Raw genomic sequence first — 24,497 nt, forward strand, 5'->3', positions numbered from 1 at the left:
CAGATCTGATGATGGTTCTAAAGGAACCGAAACCGGTAATATGAATAAGAATTTTGCAATCAAGACGGATTAAAAGTTACATTGTAAAATCACTGATTGCGGCTATCCTATCAGACATTATGTCTGTTTTTGCAAATATACTGGAGAGGTTCATGACAAGGAAACGGATGCCATAAATGCGTGGGGCATTTCCTGCGAACCAAGGGAGTTCGTCCGTATAGCGCCCGGAGATGTATCATGCGCCGGGCATTAAGAAGTTACGAGTTACGCTCCTGATGAAAGCAGCTCCATCCCAGATTCCGTACTTCAAGGTACTACACTCTTAATCTTGTCTCGGCGATGCTCAAAGGTCAGGAGAGACAAGAAAAGTAAACTGAAAGAGCGCCGGTAAGGTAGACGCGCCGAGACGCCGACCCACTGCTTCCAGGTGCTGGTAAAGAATTCATCCGATCGACTCGCGCGACCCTTTCGCCGGCGGCGGCGGCGGCCCGTACACGTCGCCGCCGCAGGGCTGCGGGACATTAACGGGATGAGGGCCACGCCCTAATGTATTTGCTATACAAATACGCCTACGCGCGCCGGTGGGAGGACCGTCAAAGGGCCGGGTCGCGACGGCTGCGGCGAGCTCACGAGGAAAAGAGCGCGTGGCGGATCAGGCCGGCGCTGTTTGCCGAAGAGTGGAGGACCGCAGCGCACCGAGAGGCAACTCGAGCAGACCTGCCAACTCCGGCGGGAAACCACCCGCCACCGCAGCCGGCTCACTTGCAGTATCGCCGAGACCGGAAGGCGGGCAACCTTTTACTTCATCTCTCTGCAAGGCTCGAGGCACCCAGTCGATTTAATTGTGTGATAAAAGGCTCGTCAAGACAGTAACTTTCATTTCGTAATAAAAACAAATCGAGTGTTTGAACCGTTACTTTCAAAACCTTTTCTTAAGAACTTACTTTATTCATCAACAATGTTAACACATTTAATCACACTATGTGAGCGTGTAAGTAGTTGCCAATGGGTAACTGATGACAAATTAATTTTTTTCAATAAATGGAAATTTTATTCCTAAAAGCCTTTTTTTTTGCTTTTTGTTGTTTTTTTTAACAGATTTAAAATTATAATCAGAAAGCACCCTGTAAATATCAAGCTACAATTATTCATAGGCAGAAATAACTTTTTTTATATAGTATGAGCTTTCGGGCTGAGATTCTTGCCGCTCCCTTTTAACACGGCCGTAGTCACGACCGCTCACAACAACCTCTGAAAGACTACACTGGTGCAAATCTGCAACACACCAAATTACTTTAAACTAAAAATTTTAACAACTCACACAAAAAAAATGGTTCAAATGGCTCTGAGCACTATGGGACTTAACTGCTGAGGTCATCAGTCCCCTAGAACTTAGAACTACTTAAACCTAACTAACCTAAAGACATTACACACATCCATGCCCCAGGCAGGATTCGAACCTGCGACCGTAGCGGTCGCGCGATTCCACACTGTAGCGCCTAGAACTGCTCGGCCACTCCGGCCGGCCGCATCTCACACAAACACATAAACTATGCACCCCGTAAGAGGGATGGAAACGGTACAAAACACTCACATTAAAAATTATTTGCCACCGAAAGTGCAACTTGTTTTTAAAAGAACTCTTACGGTGGAAGGGTGGCAACTTTATATACTAAAAAGACCATTTAAATAAAATCCATGAAATGCAGTTTTCCATAAAATGTACCGACATGCTCTACATTACACATATACCATCTCGCAAGATGATAGGCAAGACAAAAACATATTTCAGGAATTCGGCCTTAACACCTTAAGCAATAAATTCGTTAACACCGAATCCGACAAACATGACAGAGGCAGCTATTAACGTATGGCAGACCGACAGACAGACACTAACTGCCTAACAAATGCGGACGAGAGACAGACGAGCAAGCTGGGGACGAGAGACTGACCAAGAAAACAAGCAGAATTTAACAAGTAATGAAACAACATATCACGAATCACTTAATTTCTAATAAACTGCGATGTCTGGCGAAGACCTGGCGCAGCACCCCCAAAACGCTCTCCCAAACAGTCCGCTGCCAGCCGCTTCAACGGACGCAGGAAGGCGCGCCGATCTCCCGTCTCACGGCGTCGCATCTCGCCCCGGCCAGCCCGATGTCGTGGTTTGACTCCTGTTGCTCTCGTGTCGGCCGCGAAGCCACTACCCCTTTGTATACCCCATTTTAATATGGATTAATAGCTGTCCGGATACTCCTAATGAGGTAGTATACAAATATTGAAGAAAACTATTTAGACAACGCAAATTATTTTGATTAAATATACATATTTCATGCCCTCAGGTACGTGAGAACGAATCTTAAAATTGTGGTTAAATACATATGAGTATGTAAATCACGTTCTTCAGTGACGTAACGGGTAACAAACGTTTTATGCAGAGCATTATATAATAATATCATGTATTTATATCGAGGGAGCAATAAATTTACTTCAGTCCTTCAGGCATGTAAAGATACCTTTAGCTAAACTTTTTCTGTTATTTCGAGAGAATACTTTTTGGCAGGATACGAAGACTCCTTAAAGACTTGTAATTGGTCAAATAGGTGACGCATCTAGTGATATGAGAGTAACTATAATGCTCATTGGCAACAATTTGTCTCGACCGCCAGAGAGGAGAGCGTTTTAGAGACAGTAGAACCACCAAGTTATCCAGAAATCCAGATCTCGTTTTTCATACAGGAAGGACGTTTCTCGAATTACTCTGAAAAACTTCGTGAAGTGTTCTATCACATATCTCGGTGAGAAACTGTGTGACGCGTATATTGTAAGACAGCACAGTGTGTATCAAGCATTTCTCCAAGTATATCGATACTGTTGACAGACGTTTGAAAAACTTTTCTCTACTCTTCAAGAGTTGAGAAATGTAATTATTGAAGCTGTCGATTCAGTAAACCGGTACATGTTCATTCGTGTGTCGAATGAAATAGACTACCGCTCCGATGTTTCTCGAGCAACGCATGGTGTTCATGTTCAAATGGCTCTGAGCACTATGGGACTTAACTTCTGACGTCATCAGTCTCCTAGAACTTAGAACTACTTAAACCTAACGAACCTAAGGACATCACACACGTCCATGCCCGAGGCAGTATTCGAACCTGCGACCGTAGCGGTCGCGTGGTTCCAGATTGTAGCGCCTAGAACCGCTCGGCTACCCCGACCGGCTGGTGTTCATGTTCAGTGTATGGTATAGCGTCTATTCGAACTTAAAACTTTGAATCTTTCTCTAAACAATGACACGCGTAATGCATTTCTGTCTTTCATAGTTTGTCTGTAGTTAAAAAAATTGAGATCTGTTCTTTCTTTTTGAATCACCCTGTATAGTACACCTATTTGTGAAAGTACTCAATACATTCAGCTAATGATCTTAGACATGTTGATCAAAGATATAACAGGTTAACATATTAGATGGCCCTTTAGGGACTCGCTCACGACTCACAGATGACTTCTTCCAATTACTAATCGCCTAGAACCAGAAAAGTATCGTTTCACGTCTTTTAAAGCAGAACCAACATACATCCGAGGCTCTAATTCCGTGAAACTCGAAATATTTTAGCCTCGCATACACAACGGTAAGTGTATGGTCAGATGGCTAACAACCAGTTCGTACTTTGTTTTCAGTTAGTGTGCTCCTTTCGTGCTTTCCACATTTTCCTTTGGCGCGCTTTCACCATGCTAACACAGAGGAGCTTCCCTCCTGATTTTCCTATTCTATCATCACAATTTGATTCACCATATGCGCTAGCTAGTAACCTAAATAATATTTTACTGTTACAATACAGACATAGAAAAGTCCATATTCAGTACGAAATTACAAATTAATTTAAATATTAACGAATTATGCACAACATATAGGTAAAACATTATTAATAAACAAGTGAAAATCTTAAGTACCCTGATGAGTTGGTGTTACATGTCTGTTTTGTTCCGTTAAGAACTACGGGTTCAGTTTTGTGCAGGAGGTAGTGCTGAATGGACCAATTTATATGCAACGAAAAAAATTAAGATTTACAAATAATTTCATGTCTGACATACGGAATGAGTTACCAAATATTTTTTACGAGACAATGGAGAAACAACATACTTATATTTATGGACATCTCGCAGTCTTGTTCATCGTGCTTATGTGCTATATTAGGAGGTGGTGTGGGAGGCATAAAGTGGCCACGAACACTCGAGTTAAAAATTTCCGGACTATGAATGGAATGCCGGCCGGGATGGCCGAGCTGTTCTAGGCGGTACAGTCTGGAACAGCGCGACCGCTACGGTCGCAGGTTCGAATCCTGCCTCGGGCATGGATGTGTGATGTAGTTAGGTTAGTTAGGTTTAAGTAGTTCTAAGGTCTAGGGGACTGATGACCTCAGTAGTTCAGTCCCGTAGTGCTCAGAGCCGTAGCTGAAAAAATATGAACTCTTTGTGATGAAACTCCTCATGCTTCGGCGAAGCATATGACGTTGTCTGTGAGCCGCCTGAGTGACACACTTTTACAGCTGTTAACGTAGTACGTGTCGCCTTACAGGTGGAGAGCTACTGCACGACGTACAACCCGGACGTGTTCGTGGTGGTATATTCGGTAGTGGACCGCAAGACGCTCAAGGCAGCCGAGGACATCCTGCTGTTCCTGTGGAAGAACGACTACGTGGCGTTGCGTGGCGTCATCCTGGTGGGCAACAAGGCAGACCTGGAGAGGCGGCGGGAGGTGCCCATGGCTGGTGAGTCTGTTGCCTCCCACTAGTACACCCTCAGCTCTCGGAAAGCAGGTTATCCAGGTAGGATATTTTGCATATTCTGGAATTGTGAAACAGCCATCGACCTCAATGCCTCCCGAGGACTGCCCTGTCAGGGAGATCTGACCGTCCAGGGACAAGGTAAGTTATCTGTTCTGATTTGTTGGTACACTTGGTTCTTTGTTTTTGTAGGCTCTGTGGGATCATGAATTTATTGCGCCTGTATGCTTACATGGTTCCTGTAATCCGATTCACTACATGTTACACTGCTGAACCTAAAACATTTTGTCCATTGCTCATTACGAGTTCGAATTTCACCTGAAGGCAATGCGGGCATGGGACATGATGAGGATTCTTTCTGTCGAGAGTGATGGCTGCAGATGTGGAAATACACTGATATAAGCGACTCTGAAAAGGACAGATTGCTATGACTCATCGCCAGATAATGAGCAACTCAGAAGCGACGAAGCTCACATGCTACTGTACCCGTCACTGCCAAATGTAGATGTTGGCGTGCAGTGGAGAAACGTATGACATGGATGGAAACTGTCATGATGCGCGGTATTTAAAATCAGCAGTGATCTTAAGTGTTTTATTATTCCCAGCTACAGTGCTGTATTCCCCTCTGTCTGCATCTCAGGGTCCCGTGATGCCGAGGACGCCACTTCACTGTCTCGAAAACTGCCTGGTGTGGAAGGGCTACCTCAGCGACCCGAGCAAAGTACTGCGGCATGCCCTCTGTGTACAGCTGCAGAGTTTTGATGATTTCAGGATGCGCTGGCAGACAACTCAGTGGCCTTAGTCCCCGTTGCCTCAGTGCCACTCGTTGGGAGCAGTAGGGCGGCCAGCTGCGTGCTTCTTCCCATTGTGGGTAAGATAGTGGGCCACAACAAGTACTTGCGATCTGACAGCCAAACCTGCAGCCCTCGTCTTGGGATGCCTCCGGCGTGTGTTAGGAACCAACAAGATTGCCCGGGATAGCGTGCTGTCGAATGGCCCGCCGCTGGCTGGCTACGGAACCTTCGTTGGCCTCAGAGGGTCGAACCAGCGACCCACCGTGGACTGGAATGCGGCGCCCCATCTGCTGATCTCCTACTGTGTGTAGCCGATGTTGTGACACGCCCCACCGTCCAGGAGAACTTCCACACTTGAATCCCCCTCATTAGAAAACCAGCACCTACTTATGCACGGCTGTGCGCCTCTGTTTTGCTAATGCGCCTCTCCGAGTCACATACTAGTAACACCTAGGTTGCGTCAGTGGGCCCCTTCTGCCTGTAACTTGCGCCATGCAAACTGCTGCGTTTACTCTTTCCAGCGGTTCGATGGCCCTGCAGCCTCCATTCTGCTTCGCAACCGCTGGTCAGCATAACTTACTGTCAACTGGCCTGTGCCTGGCTGTAACTTGTGCGCTCAGAAATATTGCACCGAATCTAACTTTCCTATCTTAAATGGTGGTGCTGCTACACTACTATCGTGAACAACTACGAAAGTGGTTGAAGGAGGACGAAAGGTGACAAGGTGTTGCACGTCCATAACCTGTCACACAACATGGAAGTCGAATGGTTGCTCGCTTTGTAAAGCAACAGAGACGGCGTTCTGTGGTAGATCTAACAACAGTGCTGATGCAGGCACAAGGGTTTCAAAGCAGACAGTCCACGTCACAAAGTTGTAGTTGAAGCTCCGCAGCAGACGTCCTCTATGTTATTATATTTTTCTGTTGCTACAAAGACATTATCAATCACGACTGCAGTGGATAGGGATCTTCGAGACAGGAGTGTGGACCAGTGGAAACGTGTCGTCTGAGTGAATGCATCACGTTTGTTGTTGCACTCTGTTGATGGCCACATCCGGATACACCATCATCCACACAAACAGCTACTCCAAATTTTGCATCGAGCCACAGACGCAGCCAATGGGGATAGTCTTACTCTATGGGAACATTCAAGTGGACTTCCACGAAATCTGTGGTAGCAACCGAAGGTAACATGACAGCTGTACACTATGTGAACGTTACTGCGGACCTCCTGCCTCCCTTCATGTCTTCCCACCCAGCGATTACATCTTCCAACAGGATAACAAGGCCATAAGCGTGCTACAGTGCATTGAAGAAGGTGATAATGAATTCACTGTCAATGTCATGGTCAACAAATTCGTCTCATCTGAACGCTGCGGAACACATCTGGGGTGCAATCGGGTAGCAGCTCCATGCTCAGATACCATCAGCCGGGTGACTTTGTGACCTATGAGCCAACGACCTTGCTACAGTGGTAACACCGCTTCCCGTCAGATCACCGAAGTTAAGCGCCGTCGGGCTGGGCTAGCACTTAGATGGGTGACCATCCAGTCTGCCGAGTGCTGTTGGCAAACCGAGTGCACTCAGCCCTTGTGAGGCAAACTGAGGAGCTACTTGATTGAGAAGCAGTAGCTCCGGTCTCTGAATCTGGCATACAGCCAGGAGAGCGGTGTGCTGACCACATGCCCCTCCGTATTCACATCCAGTGATGCCTATGGGCTGAGGATGACACGGCGGCCGGTAGGTACCGTTAGGGCGGGAGGAGAGAGTTTTTGTGACCTATGCGTAGACACCTGGTGCCACATACCTCGGGGAACCTGCCAAGAACTTCGCGTATCCATTTCACGCAGAATTGTATTCCAAAGCTGAACCGAAACGCTGTTAAATTGGTAGTCATAAGGTTTTGGCTGGTCAGTGTATAAAGTAAGAAAACAATGTAAAGTAATTATAGATTATTGGACCATGTCTTAAAGTTGTAAGCCGTACTGTCACCAAATTAAACATAGGTTTCAAATTTAATCTTGCAATCATAATTGTTACTTAGCGGTAAAGGCTTAAACCAGAACCGCAGTATCGTATCGCAGGATATAGCTGTGAATATACCATTTTAATCCATACTGGGGAATAACTCGGGGCAGAAATGAGATACAGCAAACTGTTTGCGACGAAAGTTGTAGTTCACAAAGAGGGTCACGCATTGCTACTAATGGCCGTGATTTTTAAGATGATTTGGATGCTAAAGTGATTTTTGTAAATGGGAACCGTAATACCTGGTTTAGGATTAGAAAAGAGCGGCCAATTTTACGTGTAAAATGATGCATTATTCAAGATCATGGCAAAGGTTCAATGGAGATCAAATAAGTTCTAGTAGAGATTGACTCGAAACCGACGGGGGAATGGTGGTCACTTTGACCATATACTCAATGGTCAGTTTCCAGGTACAAAGCGAAGCGCAGGGGAACGCTTTTAATCAAGCACCCTGAGGAATGAAAGGCGAGAGAACTCACTCAGCGACTTGTAAATCAATGACCTACGTTTTATTTATGTTTATTATGTCTCCCAGTGTCAAAACAACATTTACACGTTATGATGCATTTATTTTTGCCAATAAACACGTTAATGAAAATTTCGCCTTTCCTAATCCGACTTCATAAGCTGTGGCTTCCATGAAACGAAACTGAATCTTCCAGTGACGTCCGATAATTACCTTTAAGATTATGGTTATTGGTAATGATACGTGACCTCTTTTACACCTTCCAATTTGTATCTAACGTATTTTGCTCTATTTTGAGTTAATCTTAAAACTAAAAACGTATTTGCTTATTTGACCTTCATTGAACGTTGCCGCTTTTTTCGAATCTAAATCTAGTATTACGGTTCTTATTTTTTTAAAAAAATGGCATTAAGCTCCAAATCGCCTTGGAAATCACATTCAAAGTCACAACCGTTAGTAGCAATGCGTGACCCACTTTGCCACCTACAGCATTTATCTGAAAAATTTTGCTCAAGGGAATGGTCACGTAAAATTCTGCTTTAAAAATCATTTTGTTTGTAACAGAAAACAAACTGACGCTTTCCGTCAGTACTGGGGGTCGCATGAAGGACTTGATGATCGGTATTTGTCTGAGCTGACTCTCGCTACATATTCCAAAAACGAAATTGCTGTTATCTGCTGAAACACCAGAGAAAATGGGCCTGACGTCTGTTAGGAGAAGATCTTGTATGTATGTATGTATGTATGTATGTATGTATGAGAGAGGGAGGTGACGAGGACAAAGAGAGGAGGAAGGAAGAGATGGAAAGGGATAGGGGAGAAGAGGGACAAAATGGTTCAAATGGTTCTGAGCACTATGCGACTTAACTTCTGAGGTCATCAGTCGCCTAGAACTTAGAACTAATTAAACCTAACTAACCTAAGGACATCACACACATCCATGCCCGAGGCAGGATTCGGACCTGCGACCGTAGCGGTCACGCGGTTCCAGACTGAAGCGTCTAAACCGCACGGCCACACCGACCGGCCAGAGGGACAAAGAAAGGGGGATTGGAGATTAGGACGTACATCCTCAAATGTGAATGTTTGTCGGGTTTGCTAGACTGAGCGACAGTATTGCGTGGTCGGGTACAGCTAGCAATCCTAATAAACATATGACGAAAACCAACGGTTTCCCCGGTATGACATATTACGATTGAGTATATAAACCACATGAAGGTCACTAGGATCCAAAGTGCATGTATACACTACAACCAGCGTTCCGTACCGTCACCGTTCACATGAAGACAGGCATCAACAGGTCTCCTCATCGAGGCCTGTGTGCATTCACAATTCCCTGGCGTGTTCCAGATACACAACCATCGGCAATGCCTCCTCGGAGTTCATCGACACTATAAGCAGAGCGGGAATACGAGCTTTCAAATACCACACCACAAAAAAATTTGGACGGCTTCAGGTCGGAGTTCTGAGAGGCCTTGATGTTTACGAGTCATGACCGAAACACTTGTCAAATATTCGTGCTACGTATTCCCGAATATCCACATGAAAATGTGTCGGTGCTCCACACATGCATCGTTTCACCCTAAGGAACATCATCCAAACTGTCTATTAGCTTGTTGCAGTAAATTTAGGAGCTCTAGGTACGAAATGTGGCCATATTGGAGAAACCATTGTCTTCTGGACTTATTTTTATTAGGATTACTTGCTTGTTTCTTTGTTCTTTACTCGTCCCCATTCGGTTGTACCTATAATAGTCAAACAGGCTGTATGTGCTACTGTAGCAGTTTATCTAAAATCCGGGAGAGCTGTTGCTGCCCCCGTGTCAGTTGACGCAAATGTATAATTGAGAAAACATTAAAAGGTCCACAATAACATATGAAGATGTATCAAATTTGGCCTCACCATCTCAATAAAATGGTAGCCCTAAATCGTGTAGATGCTGACACGTGTATTTGTGATACTGGTGCATCTCTTACAAATGCTGAAATAAGAATATAATGTGTTTAACTTTTGCAATTTAAATACAGTTTATTATTAATAATAAATCACACTGACCAGAAAAGAAACTATCATTTTGCAGGACGGTAATAGACAATATTGAACAGCGCATAAAACGCAAAAATGACAGAAATATCAATAAGTGACAATTAGAATCACTGAACTCATGCAACTGCTTGGTGTAACAGTTTGTAGGCATATGAAATGAAATAATAACATAGGCTCAGACGTGGGTAAAGCAGTCAACAGACTTCTGTTCATCGACAGAATACTGAGAAAATGCAACTGTTGTACAGTTAATTATCTCTTAGAATATGTTTTATATCGTTCGTCACTTCATGGAACAGTTAAGATAGCAAATAATCATTTGTTTAAAAATGACTTTCTGCCTTTATGCTCGCGATCTTCAGATGTAAAGCACCATGTGACTGAAGTCGGCCGCTCATAGAACTGTTTCGTGATGTCACGAACGTTAGTACCTTTTATAACACAAAAATGGTCGTGGCATCACACAACTGTTCTGTGCACTGCCGACATCAGCCACATGGTGCTTTAGATCTGAAAATGGCCAGTATGAAGGCCGAAACCTGTCATCATTTTTAAATAAATGATTATTTGCATTCTTGACTGGTGCTAATTTGTAACAGAGCGTTGTCTTATGTCCAACCACGTTATCTAAACTTATTTTATATCGTTAACCGATATCGGCTCCCATTGGCACATTCGGAGGTAAAACATCTGATTAAGGCCAATGATATCCGTTAACGATATGAAACGTGTTCTACGATTGCGTCGAAGAGAATTTTAAGTGTGCAATTTCAAATAGTGAATCACAAACACCAAGACTAATTAGTTTACACAGGATATTGATTACGAAATACTCGTGTGACAATCTTAGAACTCTGTTCCAGTATATGTGACACATACAATATAGAGCTAGTAGAGGATACTTAACGGATACAAATAAGAGTAGCGCCACCGGCTACAGTTTGATTTACCCACGGGTGAGCGTCACTGAAATGTTGGAGAACCTGATCTGGCAGACGCTTTAAGATTGACCTCAACTACGCAGCAAAAGCTTACGTGATCTAGACTTTTTTCATTAAATGTTTACTGTGTTGTTGATATGCAGCATGGGGAAGTTACGCGTCATTTGCATTAGTCGACCACAATATTATTGCTCCTGGGCGTGAGAGTGCTTTGGTCAATTTATCACGAATTTTTATCGTGATATTTCATGAGGAAACGCTGAACCACTTGATAGTATATGCACAACCAGAGTTCAAAAACTACCGTACGTTACTGTAGACTACAATAAGTAAACGTAGACTATGGCAGTTTTCCTGGTACATTGGATTTGTTCGGTTCGAACCCACATTACCTATACGCTGGGAGTGTTACATACAGATCGGGCGTTACCTCATAACGATTGCTTTCCTTTCATGTGCGATCACGGTCTTACTAGATTCCTCTAAAAACAGGAAACGGTGAACTGTCTAGAAACTGAGTGACGGTATATGGAGGTCCGTGTAACCTACAGAACATTTTTCTTCTTCATAGTTATTCTCCTGTCTGTTACATACAAATAAACAGTATTCCTAGCAAAACTGAAATTGTCAACGTTTAATTCAGGTTTTATTCGAAAATTGTTAATTTGTAACGTGAAACGGAGGAACGTTGTAGTAAAAATAAAGAAAACAATACAGGTCTATCATACAGAGCCAGAAAACGAAATTTCCTAAACAAAAAGGTAAGTTAAAGAAGCGGCAAAAACGAAAATATAACAAACATTGTTTCAATACATCGTCGAACTTGTTATAACAGGAAATTCTTGCCTTTGATCATGATGAATAACGATATATTGTATTTGTGCATGTAAACTATACTTGCATTAAAAGTAATTGCTTCAGTTACATTAAAGCGCGGAATTTCCGCCATCAGCCAATTTTTATTACTTCTAAAATGCAATTTATATTCTGTGAGGATATAAAATACACAATGAACGAACAATGAATGGTATTCAGTTCTAATTACGTGCAATACAAAGAACCAAACAAACAAAAAGGCAAAGAGAAGTCATCGGCTCCCAGTTTCCCTCTCATCATTCACTTATGTTTCTTCCCCTACCAATTCTACCAATAATACTGGTAATCCTTCCATTTACAACGTCATTTATGTAGAGTACCAAAACTACCGAACCGTAGTTTCGACAAAGTTCAACTCTATGCACAACTGTCCTGAAAGCATTCACAGTGCGATACATTTTCCTTAATCACCACTGTACTTGTTTACTATGAGAATCACCGCGTGGGACGCCAAGTGCAATAACATCGTGGAAATAAAAGAAAGCTTCAAGAATCGAATTAAAATTCGAGATGAAAGTATATCACTGATACGATTCGCTGATGACATTGCTATCCTGAGAGAAAGAGAAGAATAATTACATGATCTGCTGAATGGAATGAACAGTCTAATGAGTACAGAATATGGATTGAGTGTAAATGGTTCAAATGGCTCTGAGCACTATGGGACTCGACTGCTGAGGTCATCAGTCCCCTAGAACATAGAACTAGTTAAACCTAACTAACCTAAGGACATCACAAACATCCATGCCCGAGGCAGGACTCGAACCTGCGACCGTAGCGGTCTTGCGAGAGTGTAAATCGAAGAAAGACGAAAGTAATGAGAAGTAGCAGAAATGAGAACATCGAGAAACTTAACATCAGGATTGATGGTCATGGAGTAGATGAAGTTAAGGATTTCTCCTACCTAGACAGCAAAATAACCAGTGACGGACGGAGCAAGGAGGACATCGAGAGCAGACTAGAAATGGCAAAAATTGCATTCCTGGCCAAGAGAATTCTAGTAGTATCAAACATAGGCCTTGATTTTAGGAATAAAATACTGAGAATGTACGTTTGGAGCACAGAATTGTATGGTAGTGAAACATGGGTTGTGGGAAAACCGGAACAAAAGACAATCGAAGCATTTGAGATGTGGTGCTACAGACTAATGTTGAAAATTAGGTGGACTGATAAGGTAACGAATGAGAAGGTTCTACGCAGAAGCAGAGAGGAAAGGAATACGTGGAAAACACTGACAAGGAGAAGAAACAGGATGATGGGGCATCTGTTGAAACATCAGGGTATGACTTCTATGCTATTAGAGGGAGCCGTAGAGAGAACTGTAGAGGAAGACAGAGATTGGAATACATCCAGCAAATAACTGAGGACATAGGTTGCAAGTGCTACTCTGAAATGAAGAGGTTGGCATAGGAGAGGAATCGGTGGCGGACCACATCAAAGCAGTCAGAAGACTGACGATTCAAAAAAAAGTCGTTGACCCTGTTCTACCACGCCACCGATCCAGAAAATTTGTGATTTAATATGCTCTTGGCCACCAAGGGAAAATGTGCTAGAGACCTAGACCTACATTATTGCTACATTAACAAAGGTGTTGCTAGTGGAATATATTCTAGTAAGCCTAACAGTATACGTTGGACAAATACAGAGTGGTTGCCGCCATTTAATTGCTCATGGAAAAAATAAATTCTAGACAAAGTATTTATGTTCCAGTTTGCTGGCTCTCTTGCTGGTGTAGCCTCTGCAGTGTTGTTCTGATCACGAGTGAGTGTTCTGGATATTTACCTTGCCTTCATATTTAAAAGTGGCTTCACCAAACCAGTATCACAACCGCGATTTTCAGATTTTGATTTTGTGTCATGATGGGAAAGGCGAGTACAGTCTAGAAATTGTGTTCGCTTAATGCCTGCTGAATATGGATGTGATACGGTCGTAACCAGCTTTCACGTAGAATTCTACAGACGGTAATTCTGCTCACCCCAAAACACTTTTGTGCGGAAATATGTGGGTCAAGATTTATTTTCGCTCTAACACGTCCTCTGACTTATTTTTCACAATAAAGTACTTGGGTACTATTGCTATTGTGAAACCGTACCTCTATTCGCTGAAAAACATGTCGAGGCGGCTGCAGACAATCTTGATAATTCTCTGCATAAACTCACTCTGTTTGCAGGTAATGATGATCACTTCCTGCGGGAATATAAAATACCTCTTCATTAGAATATGTCCTTGCTGTACACAACATAAACTAATGGCCACCACAGAACCTTTTGACAGTGTTCCCCAAAACGCCCCGCGTTTCATATGGCACTAGCAGCGAGAAGGTGTAATTTACGGTATTTGCCGTCAACGGCTCCCACTCGCTTCGGCTGACTAGGGTGTCCTAGCATGGGGTGTTGCTAAGAAGAATTTTTTCGTGTTATCGTCGAAAAGGAGGGAAATTAAAAAAAAGTTAGGCCAAAACGTTGACTTTTGAGAGCTCGTTGTAACGGTGCTAGTAGGTTTTCCCATGTTCATGTCTGAAATTCTGAAGCTGAGGTCATATTCGCCATTTTCCGACGGTGAATGTGAATTTCGCCATTCTATTCTCCCTTAATAGGTTGAGTAAAACGCATTACTCCCGAGAAAGAACGGACGCACCGTTTCCGAGGAGAATGCTGTTACAGAAGGTCTGAAGCACCATGCATATTACACAGCATCATCTCTTGCAGTAATTAATATTCAACGAAAAGTATCAGGAATTCAAATCCCATCCGGCCGTCCGGATATAGGGTTGCCATGGATTCATTCCTGTGAAAACGAGATGGCACACTTCATACCCAGTCCTTTGAAGCACAAGGTTCTGTGCCGCCTGTAGTGCTCTCGCCTTCGACGGGACGCTAAAACCTAATTACGTGTTCTATTTTCCCGTTCCCTTTCATGAGAATGAAACTATGACACTGCTCATTCGTCTTTAAAAAGGAACTTTTAACTACAAAAAACGTGCTGCAGAAATAATATATGGTGCTTGCCCACAATCGTCTTGTACATAGCAATTTCAGGAATGTAGTATTTTAATTACACCATCAATCATGAAATATTTTGCATGTAATTCATACCGTCATAATAACAAACATTACTTGAAGATAAAACACCCTTATTATTCGTCGTTAATATGCACTTTAGCGCATCATGGAATGAATACACTGATGTGACAAAAGTCATGGGATAGAGATATGCACATATAGAGATAGTAGTAATATCACGTTCACAGGACACACAAGGGCAGTCATTGCGGGAGATGTCACTTGTACTCAGGTGATTCATGTGTAAAGGATTACGACGTCCCGTACAACGGGAATTAAGAGGCTTCGAACGCGGAATGGTAGTTGGCGCTAGATCATGGGATGTTCCATTTCGGAAATCGTTAGGGAATTCACAATTCCTAGATCCGCAGTGTCAAGAGTGTGCTGAGAATACCACGTTTCAGGCGTTACACAAACCAGTGGCCTTCACTTAAAGACCGAGAGCAGCGACATTTGCGTAGGCTTGTCAGTACTAACAGACAAGCAACATTGAGTGAGGTAACCACTGAAGCCGGCCGGGGTGGCCGAGCGGTTCTAGCACTACAGTCTGGAACCGCGCGACCGCTACGGTCGCAGGTTCGAATCCTGCCTCGGGCATGGATGTGTGTGATGTCCTTAGGTTAGTTAGGTTTAAGTAGTTCTAAGTTCTAGGGGACTGATGACCTCAGCAGTTAAGTCCCATAGTGCTCAGAGCCATTTGAACCATTTAACCACTGAAATCAATGTGGGACGTACGACGTATGTATCCGTTAGGAGAGTGCGGCGAAATTTGGGGTTAATGGGCTGTGGCAGCAGACGACCGACGCGAATGCCTTTGCTAACAGTACAACATCGCCTGCACCGCCTCTTCTGTGTTCGTGAACCTATCGGTGGGACCTCAGACGACTGGAAAACCGTGTCCTTGTCATATGAGTCCCGATTTCAGTTGGTAAGTGTTGTGTCGATTCCCTAAGGTCTCGACACAATGAGTGGCTAGGTGCACGCGAAACTAACGCAGACGGGCGTAAATTCTGAAACAGGAGACTGGATGAAAAACTATAAAGAAAAGAACGTATTGGGTAGATTACTTAACTTTAATGTAGTCTTGTTCTTGTTGAAATACATCTCTTGCATAGTAGTAAGCAATTAGCAATGATACACATGGCGCCTTGCTAGGTAGTAGCGATGGACTAGCTGAAGGCTATTTAATCTGTCTCTCGGCAAATGAGAGGAATACTTGGTAGGTCTAGTCGCAAGCTATGTCGTCCGTACAACTGGGGCGAGGTCAAGTCCGTGTCTTGTGACCTGCCATGTGGTGGCGCTAGGTTTGCGATTACACAGTGGCGACACGCGGGTCCAACATGTACTACAGGACCGCGGCCGATTTAAGTTACCACCTAGCAAGTGTGGTGTCTAGCGGTGACACCACATTCCTCCCCCGCAAATCGGCGAACGGTCGTGAGATAAGGCTGCCGCCCGCCGTGGGGAGGACCCCATGTTGACGTATGCGATGAGGTGGGGAGCCTAACAACAGGCGAGGCTGTGCCACCCGCACCCGGCCATTCGGTCCGAGGGGAGCTAGGAAACGCCTGCAAACCTAGTCCAGGGTGCACGTCAACATGAGGTGTATGCGCACGTAATGAGACAGAAGGGTCGACCTCCATGTGGTCGGAGCACCCGACGGGCGAAGACGACATCTGGTCCGGAGCGGGCAAGAGGTCCATGGCGGAGGACAGCTGGTCACGGGAAGCAAGCGGCGGCGCGTGACCCAGAGAGGCGCGTGGCGGCTGCAGCGAAGCGTCCGCTGCTGGCGGCGCCGGCGGCGGCTGCGGCGGCGCAACGCCATGAGGCAAAATGGAAGGCAGCGTCGGTAACACCTGGGGATGAGGCGAGCCAGTAGATGGGTCCCCAGGGCGCTGACCTGACGGCTCCGTCGCTGAAAGCAGACGGGGAGCGGCAGAACCCAGGCGACGACAGAGGCGCAGCTGATTGAGATGCCGACGCACCTCACCAGAGGCCCCCAAAACCAAATACATCGCGCGGCCGAGGCAGCGAAGAATGCGCCCTGCGAGCCAACGCCGTGAACCGCGATAGTTGCGATAATAGACAACGTCGCCAGGAGCAAAAGCAGGAGTCTGCCGCTGCACAGGAACCTGATGTGGCGGATGCAGCAAAGACATCAGAGTTCGATGAGGACGACCATGGAGCAACTCAGCCGGCGAGCGACCATCGCGGGGCTGAGAGCGATATGAGGACAAAAAGAGCAACAAAGCGTCCTCCCGAGAATGCGACTCTTTCAACTTCAACATCTGTGACTTGAAAGTCCGGACCAATCGTTCCGCGGCACCGTTTGACTGAGGCGAAAACGGCGCGGATGTCAGATGTTGAATACCATTGGCCTTGCAGAATGACTGAAATTCTGCGGACATGAATTGTGGGCCATTGTCGGAAACAATAGTCTGCGGAAGACCTTCAATGCAAAAGATAGCAGACAAGGCTTGGATGGTGGCAGAAGACGTCGTGGAAGACATCCGGACAACAAAAGGAAAATTACTGAAAGCATCGACCACAACCAACCATCGAGCATTCCAGAATGGACCAGCAAAATCGATGTGCAAGCGTTGCCAAGGGGAAGTGGCTTTCGGCCATGCAAAGAATTTCCGCGGCGGTGCGGATTGTTGTTCGGCACACGCCACGCAAGAGGAGCACATATTCGTAATCGCAGCATCGATTCCGAACCAAGTACAGTGCTGTCGAGCAAGTTGTTTCGTTCGCACTATACCCCAATGTCCTTGGTGAAGAAGCCGTAAGACAGAGGACTGTAACGAACGTGGGACCACGACTCGGGATTGATCATTATCGGAACGCAACAACAAAACACCACGTCGGACAAAAAGTCTCTCCTTGTGAGCAAAAAAACGGCGAACCAAAGGATCCTCGATCCGTGACTTTGACAAGGGCCATTGCGTAGCAACAAAACGCAAAACGGGAGCAAGGACAGGGTCAGCAGCTGTGGCTGTAGCTACACGACGAAAATCAATCGGAAACGATGCGACCACGTCATCGGCTTCCGAATCAATGAACATGCAAGCAAGTTCGGAAGAATCGAATGCTTTATCCTCAGCAACAGGCAAACGGGACAACGCATCAGCGTTGCCGTGCTTAGCAGTGGACCGATACAAGATATCGTAGCGGTACTGCGAGAGAAAAAGTGACCAGCGAATGAATTTCTGCGCTGTACGTGGAGGTACAGGGTTGTTCGGATGAAAAAGCGATGTCAAAGGTTTGTGGTCCGTGATGATTGTAAAGTGACGACCATACAAGAAGTCATGGAACTTGGTAACACCAAACACTAGAGCTAAAGCTTCTTTCTCTATTTGTGAATAATTTCTTTGCGCAGATGAGAGCAATTTTGACGCAAAGGCAATAGGGCGATCATGCGAACCATCTTTGTGCGCAAGCACAGCACCGATCCCGAAATCCGATGCATCGACCATCAACAAAAGGGGTTTTCGGGGATCGAATGGCGTAAGGCAAGTATTTGAAAGTAACGCCGATTTCAACTGGCGAAAGGCGCGTTCGCATTCCGTCGTCCAGACGAACGGAACACCTGTACGGCGTAAGCGATGAAGCGGAGCTGAAATAGAAGAAGCATTGCGCACAAACCGATGATAATAATTTACCTTACCCAGCACACTCTGTAGCTGTTTTAAGTTCTGCGGTGACGGCAAGTCCTGAATGGCACGAAGGTGCTCTGGACTCGGATGTATACCTTGGGCGTTAAGGACATGGCCCAGGTACGGTAAGTCACGAGCAAAAAACACACATTTGTCCTTCCTCAAGCGAAGACCATTCTGACGCAAGACCTGAAATAATGTCCGGAGATTCTGCAAATGTTCGGCTTCTGTCTTTCCTGAGATCACAATATCGTCCAGATAGTTCGCAGCCGTAGGGACCGACGCACAAATAGTTTGTAAATATTGCTGAAATAAAGCAGGGGCGGATGCACACCCGAATGGCAGTCTTTTGAAGCGATACAAGCCAAGATGCGTGTTAACCACTAAGACGCGCTGGGATTCTTCGTCCACAGGTATTTGCAAGTACGCATCTGCTAGGTCCAATTTTGAAAAATATTTTCCCGGGCACAGTTTGTCAAAAAGATCTTCCGGGCGGGGCAAAGGAAAAGTAGCAGTCACAAGTTGTGGATTCACAGTTGCCTTGAAGTCCACGCAAAGTCTCAATTTTCCGGAAGGTTTGGGCAAAATTACGAAGGGTGAGGCCCAGAGAGAAGCCTGCACTCGTTCAATGACACCCTGAGATTCTAATTCGGCTAATGTTCGTGCGACCTCATCACGCAATGCGTGGGGAACATTGCGCGCTCTGAAAAATTTTGGTTGCGCGTTATCTTTCAGTTCCAAATGCGCTTCATAGTTCTTAGCGCAACCAAGGCCCGGTGCAAAAATGTCTGCAAATTCTTCACAAAGACTAGAAACACTGGCGGAAGGCACAGTCTGATTCACTGATAGGACCTGATTTACTATAGACAAATTAAACAATTGAAACAAATCTAAACCAAACAAGTTCACTGCACTAGAGGAACGAAGAACGTAAAATGATACAAGTTTTGTCTGTCCCTTGTATGTTGCAATAAGGCTGCACTGGCCTAACACAGGGATCTGTTGTCCTGAGTAACTAGTTAACTGAACATTTGCGGCACGCAATGGCGGTGCGCCCAGCTGTTTGTACGTGTCGTGATTGAGCAATGAAACTGCAGCTCCGGTATCGAGCTGGAATGGTATCACTTTTCCTGCAAAGTCTAAGTCCACAAAAAGTTTATTGTCTTGTTGACGACAAGAGCGACTGTCTCGTGCAATTTGAACGGATACAGGTCCAGAAGCACTTGCAACTTTACGGGATTTCCGGCGACGTCGACGCACACTTTGGGTGGGACGAACACAGTCACTGTGAGCTAAAGTGTCACTGGACGGGTGGGAATGTACTACATGGATGTCCATGGGTGAAGGTCCACGAGCCTGATTGTCCTGGGTTCGATTCCGGCGCGAAGCAAAGGGCCTGGAATTTGTGTGATTGTCTGACCTAAGCTTTTTCTGGCAAACACTTTGTACATGTCCTTTCTTTCGACAGTAAAAGCAAATAGCTTGGCGTGACGGGCAATTTTCACGCGAATGTCTAGTTGCACACCGCGGGCAAGATTTCACTGCATTTGCTTGCTTACGCGGCGCACGTGGTTGCAAGCTAGGCGGCCGCAGCGAAGTCGGGCGCGAGGGCCGCTTAGCGTCCCGTGCAGCGGGCCGGGCGGGCCGATTAATGTGACACACCGCTGGCGAAGTTTCAAATGATGCCTGAGCAAAGTCAAGTGTGTCTTGCCTGTCCAATATGTCTATCACTTGTTGCAGGGAGGGATTAACTAGCTTCAAAATCTGTTCCCTTATGCGAACATCAGAAACGTTCTGTGCAATTGCATCACGCACCATAGTATCTGAATATGGGAGGCCACATTCACAGGCAAACGCGCAGTCTCTAGTAAGTCCTTGCAAAGTTGCTACCCACTCCCTATGAGTCTGACCGGCGGTACGTTTTGTACGAAAAAACGTATACCGTTTTGCAACAACATTAACTGTTTCTTTGAAATAGGCATCTAAAGCCGACAAAATTTCCTCGTAGGTCAGAGTTGCTACGTCGCGTCGGGGAAACAATTTCACTATCACCCGGTAGGTAGACACACCGACACAAGAAAGCAAAAACGGCTGCCGCTCTTTACCTTGAATTCCATAAGCAGTGAGGTGGAAGTTGAACTGATCGGCCCACTCAGTCCAGCTTTCGGTTGTGGCCTCAAAGGGCCTAAATGGCGGTGCGACAGCGTTGTGTGGCTGCGGTAGCGATGAAGCGGCGGGTGCCGCATCGGTTTGCAGCGCACGTTGACCCTGGACGAGCTGTCCAAGGGCTTCCAATAACGCCTGCGTCTGCTGATTCTGCAAGCGAAAAAATTCGGACAGTACATCTGGAGAATGCGGCGAAGCCATGACACAAGCAAATTAGAGCAAATAGAACACAAAGACTGCAACGTGGGCGCGGCACCACACCTCGTCGCCAAAATATTGTTGTGTCGATTCCCTAAGGTCTCGACACAATGAGTGGCTAGGTGCACGCGAAACTAACGCAGACGGGCGTAAATTCTGAAACAGGAGACTGGATGAAAAACTATAAAGAAAAGAACGTATTGGGTAGATTACTTAACTTTAATGTAGTCTTGTTCTTGTTGAAATACATCTCTTGCATAGTAGTAAGCAATTAGCAATGATACACATGGCGCCTTGCTAGGTAGTAGCGATGGACTAGCTGAAGGCTATTTAATCTGTCTCTCGGCAAATGAGAGGAATACTTGGTAGGTCTAGTCGCAAGCTATGTCGTCCGTACAACTGGGGCGAGGTCAAGTCCGTGTCTTGTGACCTGCCATGTGGTGGCGCTAGGTTTGCGATTACACAGTGGCGACACGCGGGTCCAACATGTACTACAGGACCGCGGCCGATTTAAGTTACCACCTAGCAAGTGTGGTGTCTAGCGGTGACACCACAGTAAGAACTGATGGTAGGGCTGGAGTGAGGCGCAGAGACCACGTAGCCATGGATCCGTCAATAAGGCAATGCGCAAGCTGGTGGCGGCTTCATAATTGAATGGGCTGTGTTTACGTGGAATGAGTCCTTTAGTCCAACTGAACCGATCATCGACTGGAAATGGTTATGTTCGGCTACTTGGAGACCATTTGCGGCCATTCATGAATTTGATATTCCCATGACGATGCGCCATGTGATCGGGCCACAATTGATCGCGATTGGTTTGAAGAACATTCGGAACAGTTCAGATCGTCCGATATGAATCCCGTCGAACATTAATGGGACATAATAGAGAGGTCAGTTAGTGCATAAGATCCTGCACCAGTAACACGTTCGCAATTATGGACGGTTATAAAGGCATCATGGCTCAGTATTTCTGCAGGGGACATACCACGTCGAGCTGCTGCACTCCACCCGGAAAAAGAAGGTCCGATACAATATTAGGAGGTCTCCCATGACTTTTGTCACCTAATTGTAACGCAACAGTCACAACCTCTAATTACTTACCTATTGATGCAAAGTGCCTGTCAGAGAGCAAAACTAAATTTGAAACTAAGCTATCAGCATTCTTACTTGGTAACTCTTTCTATTGCTTAAAAGGATTTTATTTTACTTGTACTCCCTATAGTGCTTACTTCTGTTATTAAAACAATTAATATTTTTCCGATGAGAATTCATCTAAATGGTCATTATGCAGCCGGATTTAACAGCTATTCAATGTAATAACCTGCAAATTAAGTAGCTCCACTACATTCTGATAAGTTGTTATAGTGATCCGACGACATGTAACTAACTAATTAGATGCTCCAGCTGTCAGTTATCGCCTACTTGGGTAGCTAATTTTTGTTTTACTATACCCTCTCTTCCTCCCTGTGGTGTGCGTACTGTAAGACCTTCGGTACACATACCATCAGATTATTGTCGCTCTAACGAAGTAGGTGAGTGTCAGCAATATGCCTCGTGGTCTTATCGTGGCGTGTTTATCTTCTGTCGTTAGGTCAGACGATAGAAATGCCACTTGCACGCTTAGAGTAGCTGATTGACGGTGACCAACTTTAAACTGAGAGTGATTAATTTTCACACACATTTATTAAAATAATAACAATCATAAACCTTACTTAACTTGATTCTGGATGCTATTTTACAATTGGCAATCTGAAGTTCCTTTGGTCTTCGTACGTTAATCTTATTCTCACATATCTCTGATACTTGACAAAGTGTCTAGTCATTTATCTTCATGGCTATGTACAGGAATATGGTAATCTTATTAGGCGCAGACTGAAACTTGACTATAGACTGGTACAGACAAATGCAGAGGTCTGTACACTCGTTTTAGGGAACAAGGGATACTAACTACTGCTTCCCAATATATTTATTCCTTAATGAAATTTGTCATTAAAAATATATCACTTTTTCAAACCAACAGCTCAATTCATGGAATCAATACTAGAAATAAGAATAATCTTCACAAGGATTTAAAGTCACTTAGTCTTGTACAAAAAGGTGTGCATTATTCAGGAACACACATTTTCAATAACTTGCCAGCAGCCATAAAAATCTTAACAACTAATGAAATTCAGTTTAAGAGAAGCCTAAAGGATTTATTGGTGGCCGACTCCTTCTACTCCATTGATGAATTTCTTAGTAAAACCAACTGATTTGTATATAAGTACAACATAACTTCTGCACAATTTCAGTGCAGTAATGTGTTCATTGAAAATTTGTGTGTGTGTGTGTGTGTGTGTGTGTGTGTGTGTGTGTTAGTATAATCTAACTTCTGCACCATTTCAGTGCAGTAATGTGTTCATTGTAAATAAGTATTACAGTAGTTGTATTACCTTATAAATAAATAAAAAACTTTTTTATTTTAAATTCAGTGCATTAGTATTTGTAAAATTACTCTTAGTGTTCATTAAAAAATGACGATCATTCCACTTGGGACCTGTGGAATGGTACATTAGCTTATTTGTTTTAATTGTAAATATTTGTCATGTATTGTTGTTTTTCTGACATGTTCCACATCCTGGAGGACCTCCTCACTACGGATCAATTGGAATGAAAGTAAATCTAATCTAATCTAATCGTTATAATACCTCGCGCGTTCAGGTATCACTGCGCGAGTGTGATCCGCGAGGAGAAAAGGTTCTTCGTTAGCAGCAATCTCATTGGCTGCGTTACATATTAATACGCGGATCGGCGGAAGCAGAATTTGGTCCGTCACTAAGACAGCGCCATCTCGTAGTGCGGAGACGGACGAGCGCTGCGCCTGCGCTGTTGTGCTTAGCGGGGCGCGCTCTATTGGGAAAGTTGTGTACGCGCTGACTACGCGGAACTATGTACACAGCACTCCCCTTCCTCCAACCACTGTTTGCATCAACTTTTTTTTATTAATACATCATCACAACATCATTCTCTCTTTTTCTTTTTTGAATATCTCAATTTCTTCTTACCTACATACTGTGACAATATCCTGGAACATGTATGATTTCACAATTCCTTAATTACGTTTCTGTTTCACCGGGTCAAAAACACTAAACTTTAAGGAAATATTCAGACTCTGGTAGTCTCCTTGTTAATCGAAACAGTGGTGTGTGACATCCAAAATGAAGGTATGATATGCCTACGCAATATGAGTGACTGTTCGGCTTCCTTCCTTCCGCCACTTTTCTCCACTGCCTCCATCATGATATTCTTATGAATCCTTCTGCTATTTTCTTGTAAAGTATAAACGCTTCTGTTTAGTTCAGAAAATTCTATAGCTCTCATATTATCCTGTACCCTTAATTTGCTTCTGCTCTTCAACCTTTGCGTTTCCCTAATTTTTTTTTTTTACTTGTTTTCTTGGACTGGATTAGGTGGCGCAATAGTTAAGGCAAGTGATGTGCAT

At 44.6% G+C, this 24,497-nt stretch overlaps 1 protein-coding gene across 1 annotated transcript in view; it reads left to right on the top strand.

Annotated features, from left to right (window-relative positions):
• The first annotated feature begins 546 nt into the window (after window positions 1–546).
• LOC126263423 (GTP-binding protein REM 1-like) overlaps window positions 547–24,497 on the top strand; it is a 259,836-nt gene continuing 235,885 nt past the window's right edge. The window contains exons 1-2 of the mRNA XM_049960517.1: window positions 547–786; window positions 4,577–4,769. Of these exons, the coding sequence (XP_049816474.1) occupies window positions 547–786; window positions 4,577–4,769 (433 nt within the window). The remainder of the gene's footprint in view (window positions 787–4,576; window positions 4,770–24,497) is intronic.

Source organism: Schistocerca nitens, chromosome 6 (genome assembly GCF_023898315.1).
Source record: "Schistocerca nitens isolate TAMUIC-IGC-003100 chromosome 6, iqSchNite1.1, whole genome shotgun sequence".
NCBI lineage: Eukaryota > Metazoa > Arthropoda > Insecta > Orthoptera > Acrididae > Schistocerca > Schistocerca nitens.